A 22493-nucleotide genomic window follows, 5' to 3' on the forward strand; every position below is an offset into this window, starting at 1 on the left:
CACACCAACACACCCACATAAGCTGCATAATTTATTCAATTGGTGCTATAATATGCAAAAGCAGAAAACATAAATAAAGTGAATATTTGCTTTATAGGCCAAACCTGAGAAAATGGCACCATCTGGTAAAAAGTAGTAAAAATGTAAATTTTGAAGCCTTTCAAACAAAATGAAAGTCTATTAACAAAGACTGCAACATTTTATAGTTAAATGGCCCTGGGATTAAAAATTGCAGTTTTAAAGGGTTTCAATGGGAACATTTTTGTCCTTAAGGTCCTGAGAGGAACTATTTAGTGCAAAATAGATTTATTCCAATTCCAATAAAAATACACACCTGTGCCAAAATTTATGCAGTTGGCATTAATACAGGCAAAATAATCAAAAAAAAAAAAAAAAAAAAAAGTCCATAAGGTCGCATAAGGGTTAAAAGCAGGCAATGATAAAACTTTTCAAAAACAATTCAAATGTAAGATTAGCACATATAATATGTATGAAACTCAGATATTATTCAGGGGTTACAAAAATGTAGTTTTGTATGCTATACATCATATTCCAGGTGCATTGTGGCTCTTAAAGACCCTTTATATAAAAAGCCAATTTCACAAGTGGAAAGAAAACATTTTCAGTAAATTTACAACCTTTCAGAAAGTGATACAGAAGCAATTTGGTTCTCCAATATTGGTAGACATAAAAGTCCTCTCAGCATTCCTTTGAGCAAAAGTAATGCATCTAGGTTTTACAGCCCCTCTTATGTTGGCTTATTTCTTATTCAGTACACCCAGCTCTGTGCCAAAATGTAGTTATAATGTCATGGAGATAAATTACCCATCTATTTATCATAAAAAACAACCCAATAATGACCAGAAGGAGTTTGGGACTTGTAGCCTTTGCTGTCCACACAATAACATGCTATTATAAATGTTTAAATGTTGTCCAGCTGAAAATGTGTCCCTTTTAATTTATAAAAACATGTTGGCACAATGCAAAGAATGTAATGTAAATTTAGCGTGTTTAACACTTTATGTCTTGTGCATCATCAGCTTTAAAACCAATAACTAAAGCACCACACAGAAGCAAAAAATCTCAATACGGTTCATCATACTTGGACTACATTAGTTACGATTATCTCAAAACATAATAAAAGGGAAGCATGCAAATATACAAGATTTTAAGCAAACCCACTCTTTGGATGCTCTACATTAGACAGCCTGCATTTGGCTTTGCATGTGGCATTAGATCAGAGCAACCCCAGGACAGTTTTTAATGTTTAGAAGTCAGCACCCCTCTGCTTGTAAATATCACCTACTCCTGACAGCTGACCAGAGAGATAAAGATAATGTATTCCGTATGAGAGTCACCTTACTCATCAAGCCAACTCATGTCAAGCCAGCTCCATCTTTTTAAATGGTCAAACTGACTACTTATCACAGGAATTCTGCTATAATGCGAGAGTAGAGGTGTGTATCTGGAATTAATGTGATTTATATGGCAGTATGTTTAAAAACCAGCTCATATGATGGAGCATGTCTGCCTTCAAAGTCGAGGACACAAGGGTGAAATTCTGCTTTATGTGTCGCCTCTAAGGACGGAGTCACAGTTCACTAAACCATTGATCCAGTGTGCGCAGCTTTCACTGGGATTTACTCTGTAATTAAAACTTTTATGAGATCGTAACGTTTTATCAGGTGCTTAATATTCATTCCCAACTTTATGGTTTTGGAACTCTTGTTAAAGATGAATTGGACAACAGGACGTGCAGTTATTAAAAATATCACAATGGTCAAGCTTTGTTTTCGTTATGCAAATCTTAGTTGACGGCGATTGATATAACCAATCCATGCAAAGCAATTCATAATTGTGGAGTTTTTGCAAATGCCCTTTTCTATGGCATAATAATTACAGTAAAGTAATCAAAATGCATACTGTGCGTCCCCTACAGCGGCTAGACTTTTTGAACAGTGTTGTGGACTGGCTAAATGTCAGCCACGGATTTGTTCCGTGAAGGACAGCAAAATAAAGGGTTTAGATTGTTTGCTGTGAGTCAGAGGGATTATTCAGATGCAGCACAATGGCTTGTAATCTACCGGTCTGCAGGGAGAGCAGCTCAGAATTTACATTATCAAGGCTCTATAAAGAGACCAGATCCCTGCAAAGTCCTGCGCATCCAAAAGAATAAATAAATAAAAACAGTAAAGTTTGTGCAAATGGTAATCTGCCCCTTTGGAAAACTCTGGCTTTCAATCCACTTATTTACGGAGTTTAGCTCTAATGGTTTCAATTTTAGCTCTGACAAGTGTGAAGGAAGATATGCATAGAATCACTAATGTCCAATTGGGGGGAGAAGAAAAAAGAGCATTGTTATTGCTTCAGCACACTGTATCAAAACTGCATCAAGAAACATGATGACAATCATTGGCAGAGGGGTCAATGACGTGACGGGTAATTTTTTTGTCCAAAAGCCTTAATAATAATAAAAAAACAAAGATACGACATCCAAAGTATGTAAGGTAGTACAACTAGATCTCTTTTATTGAATCTAAAAGGTTTCAATTATATTTTGTCCTTTTTTACTCTCAACGTGGTCATAAAATGCATGACTAATTAATCAAGTACCTAGTCATTCTTCAGGAACTACTAGAGATCTGGACCATTATTTTAAAGTGAAAAAATATGTTTTTCACTTTAAAATAATGGTCCTGATCACTAGTAGTTCCTGCATAGTGACTATGGTAACACTTGAGTAATTAATGAGGCATTTTATAACTATATTCAGAGTAAAAATTATGACTGATTACGTCTCAGACAGACGATAATGTTCTTTACAATTTGTCCGTTAGTTAATAGTTATTAATGATGGTAATCTCATTAGGTAATTATTGATTAGCTAATAAGGAACTATCTTCTAAATTTGATATTACTTACTGATTAGTTAAGCTTGTTTCTATATTAGTTAATAGTAGTAGCTTAAGTGTTAATGTAGAACTGCTCATTAGTCCTGCATTACTTCCTGCATAGTTACTTATTAATGATGGACCATTATTCTAAAGTGTTACCAAAGTGTCAAAAGGTCATTTGGTTTAACCGTCCAAAGGTCAATACAACCATTTTATTTGTGATTAAAATATCTTAAAATGTAATAAATATATTTTTTTATTCTGGCATGATTTTATAACATCATATATCAACATAGTGCAAAATGGTATTAAAATTATGCGTAGAAGTCGTTGCTTTGTTATGAGAAAGAATGTCTGGAAAAATGAATTTCATTGATGTCATTCAGAGTAACCAATATAAAGGGACCATTTTGGATCAAGTCATGTGGTCAATATCATGTGACAGGATATAACATCATTCAGACACCTGCAAAGGACCACATGTTTGAAAAACTATTTGAGAATTTCATGTGTTCACTTGTTCATACGCATGTCCCGAAACATCAGGTCATTCGGTACAACCGCTATAAAACATGGAAAATGTTTTAAATTTTTTAAAATCTTGTACTAAATATAAAATGTTTGATTGTCTTTTGATTTATCTTGTCAAACTAGCTATCTAGCTAGATATCAGCCTGTTAGCATTGTTTGAAAATATCGTCATTCGGTAAAACTGAAATTTTGGTTAAACCGAATGACTTTTTTGTCCGTCTTGTAAAAAATAACAAAAGCAGTGTTAATTGATTCTAAAAACCACATAATCTCATTGTTAAAACTTAATAAAACTTCAAAATGAATCTCCATTATGTTTTTTTTTTTTTTTTTACACTTTTTAAAACCTTATTTGTCAATGACCCCGGGCCTGTTTTTGTGGTTGAAAATGCATAAATTAGTTAAAGCCATCATATTTGATCATATATTATAATGTAAATGTAAAATTATGATGGTAACTGTGATAGAGCACATTTTACTGTAAAATCAGCTATAAAAAAAGCTATAAATGTGTTTCTTTCATTGTGACATAAACAGCATATGTGCACAGCAAAACATCCAGTGTTAAATTAACACTTCCCGTGTCACCCGAAGTTTATTTAATCTGGTAATTCACCTGCTGTCATGCTGTAGTGGAAACTGATGGAAAATGGCACAGAATTATTCTTGACATACTTATTAAGTTTGCTCAAGCGAACCGCTTTTCAATCCATAATATTACAAATTTGTATTCAAAAACCTTGGCTGTTATGTGTGTCATGGGTTCACTAACTGAAGCTCTGCTGTAAGAGACAGGAGTCAAATAATCCATTAACTCTGCATGAACAAATAATACATACCTTTGCCAAACACACATTTCAGAAATATGTCCACACAAATTATAGATATGTTAAAGGAAGAGTTCACCCAAAAATGAAAATTCTCTCATGATTTACTCACCCTCATGTCACTGAAAAATCTGTAAGATTTTTCTTATTCTGTGGAAGATATATTTTGAAGAATATTTAGGAGGCCATACAGGTTTGTAATGATGTGATGGTAAGTAAATAATGACAGAAATTATATTTTTTTCTTTGATCTCTTTGAATAAACAGCAATTAGAGTTAGAAGAGTGTTCTATAAACACTGAAATGCACATGTCCGTGACTCATGCTTTACCGCAATGAAAACACATTTTCTCCAACATGACCTGTCAGTCAGTGTAACTCTGTGGAACCTCAGAGCTGACGGGTCAATTGAGGGGAAAATAAAAGATAAAGTCACAGGTGGACACAGCAGCTTGTGCAGGTGTTAGTTAAGCTTTCCCAGTCACCCGCATAGATCAAATAGTCATATCAAACTGACAGAAGCTCACATCGCTCAGTCTCAGCTCAACTCCGGTCTTCCTCTTTTCCACAGGTTGGCTTTGAACAGTTTCTCTAGGATGAGCTCCAACTGCTCAGATGAGTTTTTCCAGGCCACAAACCATGCGGAACAGACCTTTCGAAAGATGGAGACCTATCTCCAGCACAAGCAGCTGTGTGATGTACTTTTGATAGCTGGAGATCACAAGATCCCCGCACACAGGTGAGTCTGCACCGAATCAAGTCAGCTTACTTTCAAATGTCCTAGTTTCACTGCAAAAACAGACAGATGAACAGGACAGAAGGGAACGCTGCTTAAAATGCAGTGCAATACGTCTCTAGAAATCAATTGAAAAGAGATTGAATTTACATGAATCTTTCTTAGACAAAATCAAACTATTAGTACAGCTACTTCAAACAACTAAATGATAGTATTAAAGCTTTCATTTAACTCTTAGTTATCGGAGTAGTTCAACTAAACAGACCCCCAAAATATATTAATTCATTCTACATAATACAAAAGGAGAAATATTAAGGAACTGTACTTTAGTGTCTGTCATACTGTACTGTCATCATTCCTTAACCCATAAGACTTCCATTCTTCTCCAGAAAACAAATGAAGCCTCATTGGTTCTTGTGTAACATACAAGTACATTGTAAACCTGAACAGTACTACTAACTTATGAAGATTAAGTACGCTGCAATTAAAGTCTGTCATTTTCTGAACAAGGAGTGTAGTTTTATTTTTGTGTAGCTCAACATTTTTGAGTATATGTTATTATTTTTAAGTTTACTGAGCGATGTAAGGTCACATCATCCATATCACGTCGTTGACATCATTATCAGAAGAATCCATTCAACATTCAACATTGTAGCAGATTTCAAGTTCCCAGCATGCTTTGCGTCACAATCTGTAAGGGATAATAAATGTTGAAACTGAATGTTATTTTGTGTGTTTTTGCACAAGATTAATACAGGGGAAGATGTGTTTTTTGTTTAATGTTCTGTTATTTTGGTATTTAAATGAGTTTCTGAGATGTTGGAAGTTTTGTAGGGTTACCATCGTGGTGAAGAGTAGTGCCTGTGGTCAGGTCGAGAATGGCCTGCACAACTTCAAGGCTATTAAAGAGATAGTTCACCCAAAAATGAAAATGTGATGTTTATCTGCTTACCCCCAGTGCATCCAAGATGTAGATGACTTTGTTTATTCAGTAGAACACAAATGATGATTTTTAACTCCAACTGTTGCCGTCTGTCAGTCAAGTAATGGGAGTAAATGGGAACTTGAACAATAAAAGTAAAAAAAAACTTGGATAGAAAAATCCAAATAAAACCCTGCGGCTCGTGATGACACATTGATGTCCTAAGACACAAAACGATCGGTTTGTGCGAGAAACCGAACAGTATTTATATAATTTTTTACCTCTAATACACCACTATGTCCAACTGCGTTCAGCATTCGCTTAGTAAGGTCTGATCGCGTTCTGACAACGGCAGTGATGTCTTGGCATATACTTCAATGAGTGCTAGACATCACTGCCCTTGTCAGAGTGCGATCAGACCTTACTAAGCGAATGCTGAACGCAGTTGGACATAGTGGTGTTTTAGAGGTAAAAAATTATATAAATACTGTTCGGTTTCTCACACAAACCGATCGTTTCGTGTCTTAGGACATCAATGTGTCGTCACGAGCCGCAGGGTGTGCAAGTTTTTTCGACTCTTATTGTTCGAGTTCCCATTCACTCCCATTATTTGACTGACAGACGGCAACGGTTGAAAATCATCATTTGTGTTCTACTGAAGAAACAAAGTCACCTACATCTTGGATGCGCTGGGGGTAAGCAGATAAACATCAAATTTTCATTTTTGGGTGAACTATCCGTTTAATACTGCATTTTGATTAACTGTTATAATTATTCTTTACTTAAAAGGTATGAGTTGCTTTACTTAAAGGTAATCGGTGTCTACAAACATTTTGAGTATTCTAAACTTATGGGGTTTTACAGTGTACTATTGAGCATTTGTACTTTTAAATGTGTGTAATTTTTTGGTTGAGTGGAAGATGAACGAAAGTCTTATGGGTTCGGAACGACATGACGGTGAGAAAATGAAATTTTCTCACATTTTTATTTTTGGGTGAACTGTCATTTTAAGACATGTTAATGAGAGCTCAAGAGAGAAGTAATCACGTCCAGCATCACTTTATTTTGATGGTCCACTTTAGACATTCTGCAAACTACAAGTAATTTTGCAGCTACTTGTGAACTATAGCAGTCATTAGAGTATTATTAAACTGCCTGCTTGATGTCTGCTAATGCTTTATTTTGATGCTAACCCTTACCTAACAGTCTACTAACAATCTACTAATACTCAAATGAGAGTTAGTTGACATGTAGTTGCAAAGTTACTTATAGAATGTCTAAAGTGGGCTAAAGTGAAATTATTCAATTCAATTACAGAATTGGACAAGCAGTAAAGAACTCAAAACTACAATCTGTCATGTAATTGATATAATTCTCTCATGAATGTGTTAAGAACCTCTGGGGTAGGGGTTCAAGATTTTCAGTAAATAATGTTTTTTTGATCTGTATCTCAGATATACAGTAGCATGGCTTCAGAAAACTTAAATATAGCACACAACGACATTTTATGGTGCTTCTGCATTCTTTTTGAAGCTTTAAAGATCAAGGCCAATTCATTGTAATTTTATAAAAAATGGCAATGAGTACATTGATCAGAATTCAGTAAGTCATGGGTTTGCAACAACATTAAGGTAAAACGATAACACAGTTTTCATTTTGTGTGAACTGTTCCTTTAAGGACAGATATGCAAATAGTAGCATCAAGAAGTGTCAAAACTGTGCTGCATGCTCGATTTCAAACTACAGAGCGTATTGAACTTTCTTCAAGGACTCTAAAACATTGTTTATTTAAAGAAATCTCTCGGCCGCCGAGTGTTTTGATGCTATTCTGTTGGAAAATTCTCTGTAGCCAAATCTCTACTGCATGTCCCAGTTTGACACTGAGCTCAATCAACATCACCCCAAAGCTGCATGAAACAACCTGGTGAAAATAGCTGCTCACAGAGCGCTGAGATAAATCTTTTTTTGTGTACGGGAGGAATTTTCTACGAAGACGACTCTGGAGAAGTTGTTTGAGTTCCTTGTGAAGTATGCAGTTGCATCTATAAACAATTTGCACAATTATTTGCAGACTGGTCCTGAGTGCAGTTTCAGACTACTTTGCTGCCATGTTCACAAATGATGTGAGGGAGGCGAAACAAGAGGAAATTAAAATGGAGGGTGTTGATCCTGAGGCGCTGAAAGCACTGGTTCATTTTGCATATACTGGTGAGTATCTATATATTCCGCTTGTTAAATGTGCACTATAGTATTATGTACCAGAAGTGTTGCATTTACAAACGTGCCCCTCAGTTTATTGTTGATGCCAGTGGGCAAAACACTAATTTAATGTACAAACCCAAACTAACTGTTTAACATTCTACACCGGTTAAACATAGCATTTTATTCCTAGAATAATTCTGAAAAGTTTCGTGCACATTTTTCTCTTTTCTCCAAATCTACAGGAGTCCTGGAGCTAAAAGAGGAGACAATTGAAAGTCTTTTAGCTGCTGCTTGCCTCCTCCAGCTCTCACAAGTTATTCAGGTCTGCTGCAACTTTCTGATGAAACAACTGCACCCATCCAACTGCCTGGGGATCCGTTCATTTGCTGATGCTCAGGGATGCATGGATCTTTTGAACATCGCTCACAACTACACTATGGTAAGACCTGGCATACAGAATAGCTTGCCTAGGATAAATTATAAATTAGCTATACATAGGTGCTAACATTTGTACTGAATGCTAGTTGGTGAAGGTTTACAGTAATTTTCAAGGTAGTAATTTTTGAATTTACAATTAAATGATGCCTGTGATTTCATAGTGAATGGGAGTTGAATGTCTATGATGTAGTAGCAGTGTTTTGTTGTAGAATCCCAATGATTATCTGCATCTGCATTACAGTAAGCTCTTGTATGTTTACAGATTAACTAGAGTAGTGTCTACGGTACAACACTGGCGATGTTCCCAGCATGCACTCTGGCATGAATAAATTATGCGGTTGCATTGTTTTATGATTTGCTGGTTTATATCTCTGTTGACTTATTTTATAATGTTCAGAGGAATTTAAAATTAGGCTTGTTGATTGTCAGCATTATTGAGTTTTAGTATGTATATGTCATACAAAAGTCTGGGGAATATTCATAGTATGAGATATCAACAGATAGCTTAACTTTTTGATAAAATTATGCTTGTTTATTGTCAGCATTATTGGGTTTCGAATGTTATCTCCCACCTTAACTGTAGAAAGATATTATTATTAATTATTTCTGTAGGCTACTATAACATAGATTTCCACATACAGTTTTTATAGAAATTTGGATAATACAAATAGCAAGTTAAAGGGTTAGTTCACCCAAAAATGAAAATTCTGTCATTAATTACTCACCCTCATGTCGTTCCACACCTGTAAGACCTTCATTCACCTTCAGAAAACAAATTAAGATATTTTTGATAAAATCTGATGGCTCAGTGAGACCTACTTTGCCAACAAGATAATTAACACTTTCAGATGTCCAGAAAGCTACTAAAAACATGTTTAGAACAGTTCATGTGACTACATTGGTTCAACCTTAATATTATTAAGCGACGAGAATACTTTTTATGCGCTGAATAAACAAAACAAATAACGACTTTATTCAACAATATCTAGTGATGGGCGATGAAGTGATCAAGCTTTGAAAGGTTCAAAAAGGTTTGAAGCATCATTAGGGTGGGTAAATGAAACAGAATTTCCGTTTTGATGTGAACTTTAAACTAAAATCCTGTACCTCTTGTATCCTTTTTCTGCATGAAAAAACAGGAAATACCACAAGTTTTAAAACCCAGTCACCGACATTGAGAATTTCAAGCAGAAAATTACTTGATGTGACATTTTGTATCTCAGCATGCGGTCAGTTTAAAGGGGTGTGCAGATCTCTTTGATGTGTGAAAAGAAATAGAGCAAAGCAGCTTTGGTTAAATAATGCCAATATATTAAGTATTCTCAGGAGCCCAAAGATCCACAGAACACATTTGCTTGATGGGCATTTCTCTGCCCAAGTGCGGAAACAACTTAGGAAGATAGCCGTTATCTCCTGAAGGACATCTGCACAGGCTGTTTACAAAAGGGTTTCCAGAGCAGAGAGGTTAATCTAATCAGAGAACACAAGCAGAAAATTTCCTGTTCTATCGCTTCGGTAATGAACACAGCTTTAACAGAGCTTCCTGGTTTGCTCGCCGTGATGTTCAGATTATAAAGTTCTTTTTTGATAAGCTTGTTTTTCCTCGTTTCTGTCTCATCCTGACATTACATCTTTTTTGTTTTTTATGTTTGAAGTTGCAGACTTACATGGGTTAATGTCTTAGTTCAAGAGATCTATAGCCTGTAGCATGCTGGAAGTCTAGGTGTTTTCTTTTGAATGCAAAAGGCAGATTCGTTTGCAGTCACGAGGAAAAGCATTTGCAGAATAAAGCAACTGAGACAATGCTTAGATAAATGACTGACAACACAAACACTGCCCTAGGTCATATTTCCCCTCATGAATACATTAGATTTGGCACAACCCATTAAATTCTCACATCCTCCCTTACAATTTAATTCATTTAGATCTTACGGAGCCTTGTGCCTCTCACACTAATATTGCTGCAGGATCTGTTACTTGCTGTTCAGTATAAAGCCCTCCCCTAAAATATATGCCCGTGAGAGGCCTTTAAATGAATGTTTGCCGCAAAACAGAATTAATGTATTCAATTAATTGCCAGGGTACTTGTGATGGTAATTGCGAATAATGAATCTATATCAATGTCACCAGAAGAAGTAGAGTTTAAATCTATATTGAGGAGGGGCTGAAAATCAATGCTTGGTACTCATTTAATTATGTGTGTCTGAGCTAAGCTCCAAGAGCCCATGCACGGCTTTAGCAGAGATGATGCTGTTTAGATCTGATTAATGATCAATAGGATGTTTACTACCCTTATTTGCAACAGAATCAATGGGGATTACTTCTGATGCACAAAGGAAACTCTGGAAGTGCCATAAGTAATGAACAAGCTTGTTAAAGAGATTTGCGGCATCCTCTTCACATGCTACAAGTTGAACCTTGCAAAACGGTTTTATCAGAGAGCAACCTCGGATGTCCTTGTGGATGCATTGGAGCAGATCTTTATATCGCTGAGATATATGTGAAGAGCTATGTGAAAGGCAGATTTGTAATATTTATTAGATAATGCATCATTCAAAACAAGATGTTTTATTCTGTGTCAGTGCCATCCGCTTGTTAAGTCGTGACATATTGAATACTCTTTCAGGTCCAAACCTCTAGTCTACTATCTCAACAGTAGTTTATGAGGCAGAACCGGATTTCATCGAGTGCAGCATGTTCCTGTACAACATCTTTGTTGATCCTGGAATAACATTCCAATCAACCAATCAAATTTGAGGGACAGTTTACAATTTTTTTTTTTTTTTCTTCAAATTTAGGCTTACAACCAGGTTTAGGTGCTTCTACATCAGTGTTATTCACCTATCGTTTCCCTCTGATTTTAGGGATAAGTTACTGACCCAGGAACGCGTGTAAAGGCCAATTCACACTGCACCGTCAGACGTAGACCAATGGCAACAGTCACCAAATTACAGCATGTCACTTTTCAGACATTCTAAATCCGATTTAGAATGTTCAACTAGTGAAAACAAGCTCTGACAGACGCCAACAGACCTCGACAGGGTTAACATCATCCATCAAAACCCAAAAAAGTGTCTATTGCTGTCTGTTGGTGTGTATTGGCCTTAACTTAGCAAAATAAGGATGTGCAGTTTATGATCGCTATTCATTCATTCACAACTTTAAACTAGGCTTTTTAAAAAAATAATAAAAATAAAAACAAAATAAAAAAACATGGTAAACACTACACTCTCCGGGCTCTCCGAGTTTTGAACTCCAATATTTTAAAGATTCCTGAAAAAATGGATCACTGAGATTTCAATATGGGGTTAAACTTTATTTTAATAGTCCAATTTAGACATTCTAATTTTGCAACTACATGTCAACTAACTCTCAGTAATTTGCAACTACATGCCAACTAAGCTCTCATTAGAGTATTAGGAGACTACTAGTTAGGATTAGGGTTAGTAGAATAAGTTGACATGTAGTTGCAATGTTACTTATTGTCAGTAGAATGTCTTTTACTGTTTCCACCTGTTATTAAGATGCATTTTGGTTGATTGGATCACAAGTGGATGAGGGAGACACAAATTCGTTTACACCTGCTTTAATCCACCACTTCTGTCCTGATTTCTTCCAGGGGAGAGTCTATGGGTGGGTAAATGTATGGGTTTTCTCAGATCTTTTGATTGAATGGACGAAATAAGCTCGCACAATTTATATGAATCCACCCGGAGACGACGGATAAACATACAGAGAGCTGCAAGACCACACTTAACCCTGTGAATGTGTTAGATATCAGGAATGGTGAGAGAACATTGTGCTTGGTATGTTTTCATCTTCAAACCAAACTTGAGTCTCCAGCCAACAATGTTTAAATCCCGTCTGGCTAGCGTGCTTCGGTAATTTTTACGTGTTAGGTCAGTAGGAGCAGTACCTATTTGCCACTTGTTTGCCACCTGATGTCACTTGTTGGAGTTTGGGTTCCTTGCCGCTGTCGCCTTTGGCTTGCTTAGTTGGGGACACTTGACATTTGACTTGACACAGTGCTTTGATCTGCCTGCATTGACGCTATTCTTTAAGAGCTGCTGTGCAGCCATAATAATGTACCAGTTACCAATGCAAAGCTGCTTTGACACAATTTATATTGTAAAAAGCGCTATATAAATAAAGGTGACTTGACTTGACTTGACTAGGAGGTCTTTCACGACTGTTCAAATGTGATTGACCAAAGCGCATCTTAAAACTATAGGTGTTAACAGGGCCTCTGTTGGGGAGCATCAATATAAAGTGTTAGCAGATATTAAGCAGACAGACTCCTAATACTCTAATAACTGCTAGTTGACAGTAAAATGTCTAAAGTGGACTATCGAAATCACTCGGTATGCAGATAAAGATTAGCATCATGAGTTTTTTGGTAGCACTGCATCACATCCTACATGTATATTTGCAGTTTTTGTTGTTTGCGTTTGGAATCTGATTTTTTTTTGTACCCGGAAGTGGTGATATGTAATGTCAGACTTAACAACTGGGTTGCTGCATTTGACACAGAAAACTTAACTGATATTTAAAATAAATAAAATATTTTGGAGTTTTATATGCAGTTTAGGACTTGCAGTTAATGTCTCATTATATCACAGATTTATAATACAAGAAAATAAAATTGCTTAATATTTCAGGAACACTTTCTCGAGGTCATTCAGAATCAGGAGTTCCTCCTGCTACCCACAACAGAAATTGTCAAGCTTTTGGCCAGTGATGACATCAATGTTCCAGATGAAGAAACGATTTTCCAAGCACTGATGATGTGGGTTCGCTATGATGTGCAGCACCGGCAGCAGGATCTAGGAGTGTTACTGGCATATATTCGACTCCCTCTTTTACCACCACAGGTTTGCCAATAACATGCATATGAGACTCTTGGTAGTTTCATGCAATTGAATGTAATATCTAAAAAAACCCTTCCTGCTGGTCTAATATGTATATTCCTCTTCCATCCCTTTTTCTGTTGGACATTCTATTTCCTTGATTTAGCTTCTTGCTGATCTGGAAAACAATAAGATGTTTTCAGAAGACCTGGAATGTCAGAAGCTCCTGATGGAAGCCATGAAGTACCATCTTTTACCAGAGCGCCGTCCCATGCTACAGAGCCCAAGAACCAAACCACGGAAATCCACTGTTGGATCGCTCTATGCTGTTGGAGGGATGGACGCCTCTAAAGGTGGACCATTATTTAGCTCTTTCCTGACTTTTCTTATAGCAGTACCTCTCATTGCAGCAAAATTCGTTATCTATTTGATTCAGTCCCCGAGAAACAGTTTGACAGCTATTAGCAGAGCAGCATGCAACTCTACAACTAACAATAAACTAAGAGTCTGTCTACTTTTAGGGTCTACAACAATAGAGAAGTATGACCTTCGCACAAACAAATGGATCCAGGTTGGCATCATGAATGGGCGAAGACTTCAGTTCGGGGTGGCAGTGATCGATAACAAACTCTATGTGGTAGGAGGAAGGGATGGGCTCAAGACCTCTAACATGGTGGAGTGCTACAATCCGCTCACTAAAGTTTGGTCCACCATGCCTCCAATGTCAACCCACAGACACGGATTAGGTGTGTTCTTTGAATGCTTCAGATGTTTGTGTAATCTTGCATGTTCATACTTTAATAACTGTTATGCAGCAATGTTCACTATCTGCTTCTTTTATTGACACGCTATGAAATAATAGTCAGAGAAATCTATTTAAAAAAATGGAATAGTTTATTGAGCCGTTAGACACAATAAAAATAAATAAATATATAATCAGTTTTGTTCAGAGGCCCAAACTGAGCAAAAATATGACTCGTATGACCAAAAAGTAAGATTAAAATTCTGATAAATCTCTGTAAATCAATGAGACACTCATCACAAAAATATATTCATAACATTTTGAATGTCTTGTTAGTCATTAACAAAAAATTCTAAATTAATTTTAATACATTTTAAGTGAACTGTCAAGCATGTTAATATTATTAAAGATTTTATAAACACTGTAAAACCGAACAGTGAAATTAATTAAATTAAATGAGTTTGTTTCACTCAAATAATAATGAAAGTTCATTGTACGTAATAGAAAAAAGTCGCATGAACTCAACATTTCATTGTAGTAAGCTGAACTTAATATGATTGAGTTGAGCTGCAGCAGATTACTAATTCCCAGCATGCTTTGCGTCAGACCATATAAATAACTGTTGAAATTAAGTGTTATTTTGTGTCTTTTTGCACAAGATTAACATATGGAGATATAAGTGAATGTTTAATGTTGGGTTATGTTGGGATTCAGGGGCGTTCTGTTATGTTAGTTTTGTAGGGTTACCACTGTGGTGAAGAGTAGAGCCTGTGGTTAGGATGAGGATGAGCTGCAAAACATTTAAGACCACATTTGTTGTTTGATTACATATATGCAAGTATGTAATGACAGTCTCTCTGATAGTTATAATAGCATGTGTTATTTGCTATGTAACATTTAACCAAGATCTGAATGTGATGTTTATGTAAATTAACTGTATGTAATTAACATTATGATGAGTTGGGAAAGGGATGCTGGTGACGGGATTGTTAGTGAGAGACACCTGTGCACACTGGCCTTGATCCGCTTCCATGGCTCTCAGCCCCGCCCCACTTGTCACAAAAAAGTTCTACCAACTTTAAAAAAAATGAGTTAGTATACTTAAATGTTTTGAGGTAATAAGTTTCCTTGTTTTGATACTAAATGTTTTTAATGCTAAATGTTTTGTGAACTTATTGGGTTTTACAGTGAAGAGTTGAAAACAATTTCTGTAAAAAGCACAGAAACTACATCACATTTACAATATCAGTCTGTATGCTGTAATTTAAAAGGCTTTGCTCATGAATATTAATGAAGCTAGTTCACCCAGTAGGCCTAACTTATTAGCTGAAAGGAATAAGTTGCTAATCAGCTGTTAAAGAAATCCTACTATTATGAGGGCATAGTTCATAAATGAATATTTATTAAGTTATTAAGCTAATTGGCTTTACTTTCTAGGTTACCAATCCATGTCTGCATGACTGAATTAATATTCATGCACCATGCAATACCAGTTTAATTCATATTCACACATGACTAGTTTTGGTTTAACAATAGCTAGATGGAGCACAGTGAAATAGAACAGAACACAGGTGTCTAGAATTGTGTTTTAAAATATTTTGACTTTTTAAAAACAGTTTGTGGCAGTGAAAAGCAGCTGGACGTGACTGAAGAGACAAGACGCCACTGCAGATTAAAACCAGAGGAAATGCAAGAACGCATCCTGTGTGACATTGTCCCAAAAGCAGACAGTCAGGGAGCGAAATATAATTTCCATATAAGGTTTGGTGCATTAGGAAGTCATTTGTAGAGGAAGACATGTAACACAACTTGAACTTGCTATATTGAACAACGTTTTCTGTTGATCAAAAATACACCTCCACACAAGTGTGGTTTAGTGATTTTGAAAATTGAGAACAAACAAATGTTTATGTTGCTAAGAGTGGTTGTATGACAGACGCAGCAACATACACACTCAGTGGCGCAGCGATACTTCGGTAATGCGGTCAGCTGTATGTTTTTGGTAACAACGTCTTCGAACGCGGCTCAACCAATCAGAATCAAGGGTCGGAACTATCCGTTATATAATTACATTTTGTGTTATAAAATAAAGGCAAGCCTTATTGCTGCTCAACCGTTTCAATAAGGTGGGGCATAATAAATTGTGTGGCTTTAACACCCATGACTCAAGAAATATCTATAAAAATAACTGGGTGGTCACACATCAAAACAACTGTGTAAATTAATAAAGGCAATCTGGGCTGCCCATAAAAATGTATATAAAACATATGGCAGGTAATTTAAACTCATAGAGGAGAAAATGCACTGTACAGTAATCCCATAAAACTGACACTCAAAGGTTGCTCATTGATGTCTATAAAGTGCACTGCAATATCAGAACCAAAATGTCGGTCAAGAGACGATTTATATGTCAAGCCCCCAAAAGCGACAGTCAGAGATTTATAACAGAAACATGAGAGACCTTTTCTGTAAAGGGAGCAGCGAGATGCACCATGAATACTTAATGCTTACCACAGTGTCTCAGGGCTCTCGTCCTCAGGGTCAGACCGGAAGAATGTCTTTAGATATCTGGTTAAAGAGGAAGAGCTCTTGATGTTCACTGAAATTAAATCCATTGCCATTTAAATTTTGACATTTGCCATTTTTATTACAACACAAAGACCAAGACAGACAATTGCTATTGGATTGTGCATTTGTCTAATGTATGACGTGCACCGCCAAAAGCTGAGCCCTTTATTTATTTCTTCAAAAAGGAATTGCTGTGCTAGAGGGTCCCATGTATGCAGTGGGAGGCCATGACGGATGGAGCTATTTGAACACAGTAGAAAGGTGGGACCCCCAGGCGAGGCAGTGGAATTATGTGGCCAGTATGTCCACCCCCCGCAGCACTGTCGGAGTCACTGCTCTCAATGGAAAGTAAGGAATTCATTTGTTCTTATTTTCCTTTGTAGGATTGTTGCGCTATGATACAGTTTTAAAAATTGCTTTTCCTTACTGAAAAATTTTAATTCAGATGGGGATACTACACTATATTCAGGGATTGACCTTAACTTTTTTGCTCACCAGCCACTGTGGCTAGTGGTCTTCCAAAGTTTCTAGCCACTCAGCATTTTCACTGGCCACAATTTTGACAATACCATGGGGAAAAACTGCCATATATAAATATATATATTTTTAATGTTATCTGATAATTTGGCTGCTGTCACTTTAAAGGTGCCCTAGAACTTTTTTTTTAAAAGATGTAATATAAGTCTAAGGTGTCCCCTGAATGTGTCTGTGAAGTTTCAGCTCAGAATACCCCATAGATTTTTTTAATTCATTTTTTTAACTGCCTATTTTGGGGCATAATTAGAAATGAGCCAATTCAGGGTTTGTGGCCCTTTAAATCTGGTGCTCCACGCCCCAAGAGCTCGCGCTTGCCTTAAACAACATAAAAAAAGTTCAAACAGCTAATATAACCCTCAAAATGGATCTTTACAAAGTGTTCGTCATGCAGCATGTCTAATCGCGTAAGTACAGTGTTTATTTTGATGTTTACATTTGATTCTGAATGAGTTTGAGGCTATGCTCCGTGGCTCATGGCTAATGCTACACTGTTGGAGAGATTTATAAAGAATAAAGTTGTGTTTATGAATTATACAGACTGCAAGTGTTTAAAAATGAAAATAGCAACGGCTCTTGTCTCCGTGAATACAGTAAGAAACGATGGTAACTTTAACCACATTTAACAGAACATTAGCAACATGCTAACGAAACATTTAGAAAGACAATTTACAAATATCACTAAAAATATCATGTTATCATGGATCATGTCAGGTATTATTGCTCCTTCTGCCATTTTTTGCTATTGTCCTTGCTTGCTTACCTAGTCTGATGATTCAGCTGTGCACATCCAGACGTTCTGCCCTTGTCTAATGCCTTTCATAATGTTGGGAACATGGGCTGGCATATGCAAATATTGGGGTTATACATATTAATGATCCCGACTGTTACAGTCGGGATCAACAGTCGGTATTATGTTGAAATTCGCCTGTTCTTCAGAGGTCTTTTAAACAAATGAGATTTATATAAGAAGGAGGAAACAATGCAGTTTGAGACTCACTGTATGTCATTTGCATGTACTGAACTCTTGTTATTTAACTATGCCGAGGTAAATTCAATTTTTGAATCTAGGGCACCTTTAAGACCTGACGCACAGATCCATTATACTGCTACAAATGCTACACAACTGTTTACATTCACTTAAAACATAACTGACTGTGTTTACATGAATATTCACCAAGACCGGCATTTTGACATTGTTTTGTGTGTATTTGTGCAATAAGCAGCAAAAAAGAACTTAATTTAGCACTGAGAGACTTTTATGTGAAGCACTTTGGGTGTGAGTGCAAAATCTGCAGGAATGAGTAAAATTATGCACAATATGCACAATTCAATTTCTGTAACACCAACAATATTCATCTGGAGCAAATGAAACGAGCGAGTGACGGGAGGCGGGTTTGTGTGTCAACTCGCTGTCGGAGAGATGAGAGCGAAAGAAAGAGCAGCGTTTCAGATATTTCAGTATCAATATGTATAGAAAAATCAGTATTTTTGCCACCTTTTTAAAGGGTTAGTTCACCCAAAAATGAAATTTCTGTTATTAAGTAATCACCCTTGTGCCGTTCCAAACCTGTAAGACCTTCGTTCACCTTCGAAACACAAATTAAGATATTTTTGATGAAATCCGAGGGCAGAAATAACATTTTTTTGGGTGAAGACTACAATTTTAAAATGTGTATATCATATATACAATTCAACCTGCCTAAGTGGCTAGTAGGAGTGATTGCATTACAAGTTACTGCTGAAACCTGCGGTGTTAATGTCAAGCCCTGATTACCACTGTAATGATATTGTAATATTTAAAAAATGTGTAATTTGGAATTTAATTCATTTAAAAAGAGAGCAGTGAAGAAAAAACTTTTCTATCAATGACATTATATGTGCTGTGGCTGATTGCTTTCCTCCATGGATTCTCTTCATGATGAGGTCTGAATTAGGTTCTGAATCCAATATACTGTGTAACCCTGTACAGCCAGACGGGAGTTAATAGGCTCTGAGACCAAAGCATCTCTAGTGTCTTTTACATTAAATTCACTTGAGTGGCAGGCGAGCTGTGCTGTTAGGGGAAAGTGCTGTTAGCTCTATCCAAGAAAACAGAGGCTGGTTTTGAATCTAGCAGAACATTGACTGATGGATCGTTGGGTATTTCTGTAACCAGGTCAAAAACAAACCCTTCAAGCCACCTCTAGAGCCCAGTGTCCTACATTTCAAAGTGATTAATTGATCAGACTTTTCAACAGAACATCTTTTTGAATTTCTGTAGGACAGGGGTTGTCAGCCTCTTCTGACCCAGGGTCCCCTAGCCAAGACTCTTTGCAAACCCAAGGAGCCCAGATATAAAAATGCTTGAAATTATTAGCAACACTGTAATATTTCTCAGTACCCAGGTGAAAAAAAGTACTTCTATATATATAAAAAAAAGTATTTCTATAATATACTTAAAGTGCTCTATTTTCGCACACTAATTTTGTGCTTAATATACAAAAAAATCTTCTTTAGTACTTTTTAAGATCATCTTAAGAACATCCAAGTGTACTCAACTGTGCTATTTTGAGACAGCATGAAATATGAACTAAAATGTGCTTTTAATATACTATCTCTGTATTTAAAAAAATGTATTTATATACTACTTATAGTACATTTGAACCCATAGTATATAGTATTTCAAGTAGTACAAGTAGTATTTCATGCTGTCTCAAAATAGCATAGTTGAGTACACTTAGATGTTCTTAAGATGATCTTAAGTAGTACTAAATAATATTTTAGTATATAAAAAAATAGAGCAGTTTAAGTACATTAGAGAAGTGTACTTTTTTTTCACCTGGGTATAAGGTCATCCAACCAGAGATTGTTAAATGTTTCCCAAATTTGGCTGAAATTGAGAGGTGATCATACTTTTTGTTGTGGCTGCACCAATACTTTGGAGCAGCCTACCTGTATTTACTAGAATTGCCCCACTGCATGATTTTAAAGAAAAGCTCAAAACGTATCTATTTTTTTCTTGCTTTTAATCATAGCTGATTTGTGTAGTTACTGGTCTTGTTTTATTTTTGAAAGTCTTTTCAGACATATTGTACAATCAATCTGTCAGCAACATTGAGTTGACATTGACACTAAAATATCTTTCATTGATAAACATTTGTGTGTTATATGCTAAACTTCCTCAATACCTTAAGTTTCATGCTCATGCCCCTGGTTTCTTCACACCAATGTATTGTCTGACAGTGAGAGAAATTTACTTTCTTTTATTGAGGGTTTTTACGCCAATAAAGTCAGAAAAGTATAATAGAAAATGTTGTTTCTTATGACCACAAACTTTAACTACATACATTTTAATACATTTTGAATATTTAGGAATTGTTGTGCATTTCACAAATCAATCCACAAACCCTCATCTGAAATATACCACTTATTTCAAATACTAATGTTTATCAGAATTTTCGGCGAAGTAGTTTGAAAAAGAAAAATACAGATATCTTTCACCAAAATAACTTGTTCCAACTCAAAGTCAGCATGAAATTTGAACCTATTTATTTTTCTTAATGCGTACTGTGCATGCTTAAATCATACATTTATTAATTTTAATATACATTTTTATATTAAAAAACAGAATTTGCACCAACTTTACTGATGCATTGTGATGTATGAGTGAAACACCAGAAAAACAACATTAAGTATGACTTGATTTTATCCACTGATTGTTGAAGATGAATGTGATTGGTTTAACTGCAGTGTGGCCTTGTGATATGCTCGCTTGACATCTATGAGATATGCAAGAAGAGCAAGTATAAAAAGTTAAAATATAATTGTATTGTTATAAAATAAATATATAAATATATTATTGTAAAATACACAGATGAATTGTTCACAATAAGACCACTAATATGCAGAAAAAAAAAAAAAAAATGTTTGATTTCATGCCATTTTCAGGGAGCAAAAAACAAAAAAAACAAAACAAAACAAAAAAGTTCACTTGTGACACTGGTGCAGCCCAGTCTCATTAGAAAAACATACCTGTGGGAACATTTTTGCAAAACGAAAATACGTAGTGCCATGCACATTTCGTGACTTTCATGATCAAAATGTGCGAGGTGCGAATGTTTTATGCCTTTATTTATTTACAGGTTGTTTGCTGTAGGCGGTCGTGATGGAAGCTCCTGTCTGCGATCGATGGAATGTTTTGATCCCCACACCAATAAATGGAGCATGTGTGCACCGATGTCAAAGAGGAGGGGAGGAGTGGGTGTGGCCACATATAACAGTTTCTTGTATGCAGTGGGAGGACATGACGCACCAGCTTCAAGCCATTGTTCGCGTCTGTCAGATTGTGTGGAGAGGTAAGCTGCCACGGCACAACACCTGGGAAGAAAGAAACCCAACACCTAATTTTCTTCATAATAATGACAACAACACCCCACAAAGCAGGCTGTGAGTCTTGGCAGATAGTTATGGGTGCCAAGTACTATAATTTGCACATTTATTTGCAAATGTGGACACACCTTACTTCACAGTGAAATCATTGTTACCTTGTTACTGAGAAATGTGGTTGGGAGCCACAGTAATTCAGTAATCTGGTGTTAAACGCCCCCTGCTGGTGATGATTCAAACTACAGCGTACACCAGCTGCAATGTGGAGTAATAAAGACATCTTAATTAATGAACAAAGGCCATCAGAAACGTAAACGTATTGCTCCGTTATTACTCTGCATGTTTAAAGCACAATAGATTTCATTGTTAGGCATGAAGATAATCATAGTCCTTGTGCTTTAGAAGGCTTCCACTATCTCGATTACAGACTTACTGCTGTTTAACTGCTCTGTGCAATTATCTCTGTCTTTTTTTCAGTGGCTTACATTGAAAGTACTAGGACAGGTTTGTACTGTGTTGTATTGTGCCTCATATGCTCTGTACTGCATTTACAGGTATGACCCCAAAACAGACACATGGACCACAGTGTCCTCCCTGAGCGTTCCCCGGGATGCAGTGGGGGTGTGTCTGCTGGGAGACAGGTTATATGCGGTCGGAGGCTATGATGGTCAGACCTACTTAAACAGTGTTGAGTCCTATGACGCACAGAACAATGAATGGACTGAGGTGGGTGCATTGAGGCTATGATTAAATCAGGCTGCCTTTAAAGCAGTGGTTCTCAACTATATTTAAAGTCCTCAATAATATTCAAAGTTGTTTTATTCACAATTTCTACCTGATTATTTTTTTTAGAGCTCGTCATAACTAAAAAATAGTTTTATTGA

At 36.3% G+C, this 22493-nt stretch overlaps 1 protein-coding gene across 5 annotated transcripts in view; it reads left to right on the plus strand.

The window, feature by feature from the left end:
• The window catches only part of klhl4 (kelch-like family member 4), a 43019-nt gene that overhangs the window by 16158 nt on the left and 4368 nt on the right, over positions 1–22493 (plus strand). For 3 of the 5 annotated variants that reach the window (XR_010895180.1, XR_010895178.1, XM_067385598.1), the window contains exons 2-10: positions 4824–4991; positions 7982–8118; positions 8355–8551; positions 13209–13421; positions 13564–13750; positions 13919–14143; positions 16893–17055; positions 21366–21578; positions 22164–22335. Coding sequence is in view for 2 of the 5 variants with exons in the window: in XM_067385598.1 (XP_067241699.1) it covers positions 4824–4991; positions 7982–8118; positions 8355–8551; positions 13209–13421; positions 13564–13750; positions 13919–14143; positions 16893–17055; positions 21366–21578; positions 22164–22335 (1675 nt within the window). In the remaining 3 variants the exon portion in view is untranslated. Of the gene's footprint in view, positions 1–4823; positions 4992–7981; positions 8119–8354; positions 8552–13208; positions 13422–13563; positions 14144–16892; positions 17056–21365; positions 21579–22163; positions 22336–22493 lie in introns of all 5 variants that reach the window. The other 2 variants (XR_010895176.1, XM_067385585.1) reach the window with 1 other exon arrangement.

Source organism: Chanodichthys erythropterus, chromosome 1, assembly GCF_024489055.1.
Source record: "Chanodichthys erythropterus isolate Z2021 chromosome 1, ASM2448905v1, whole genome shotgun sequence".
Classification (NCBI taxonomy): domain Eukaryota; kingdom Metazoa; phylum Chordata; class Actinopteri; order Cypriniformes; family Xenocyprididae; genus Chanodichthys; species Chanodichthys erythropterus.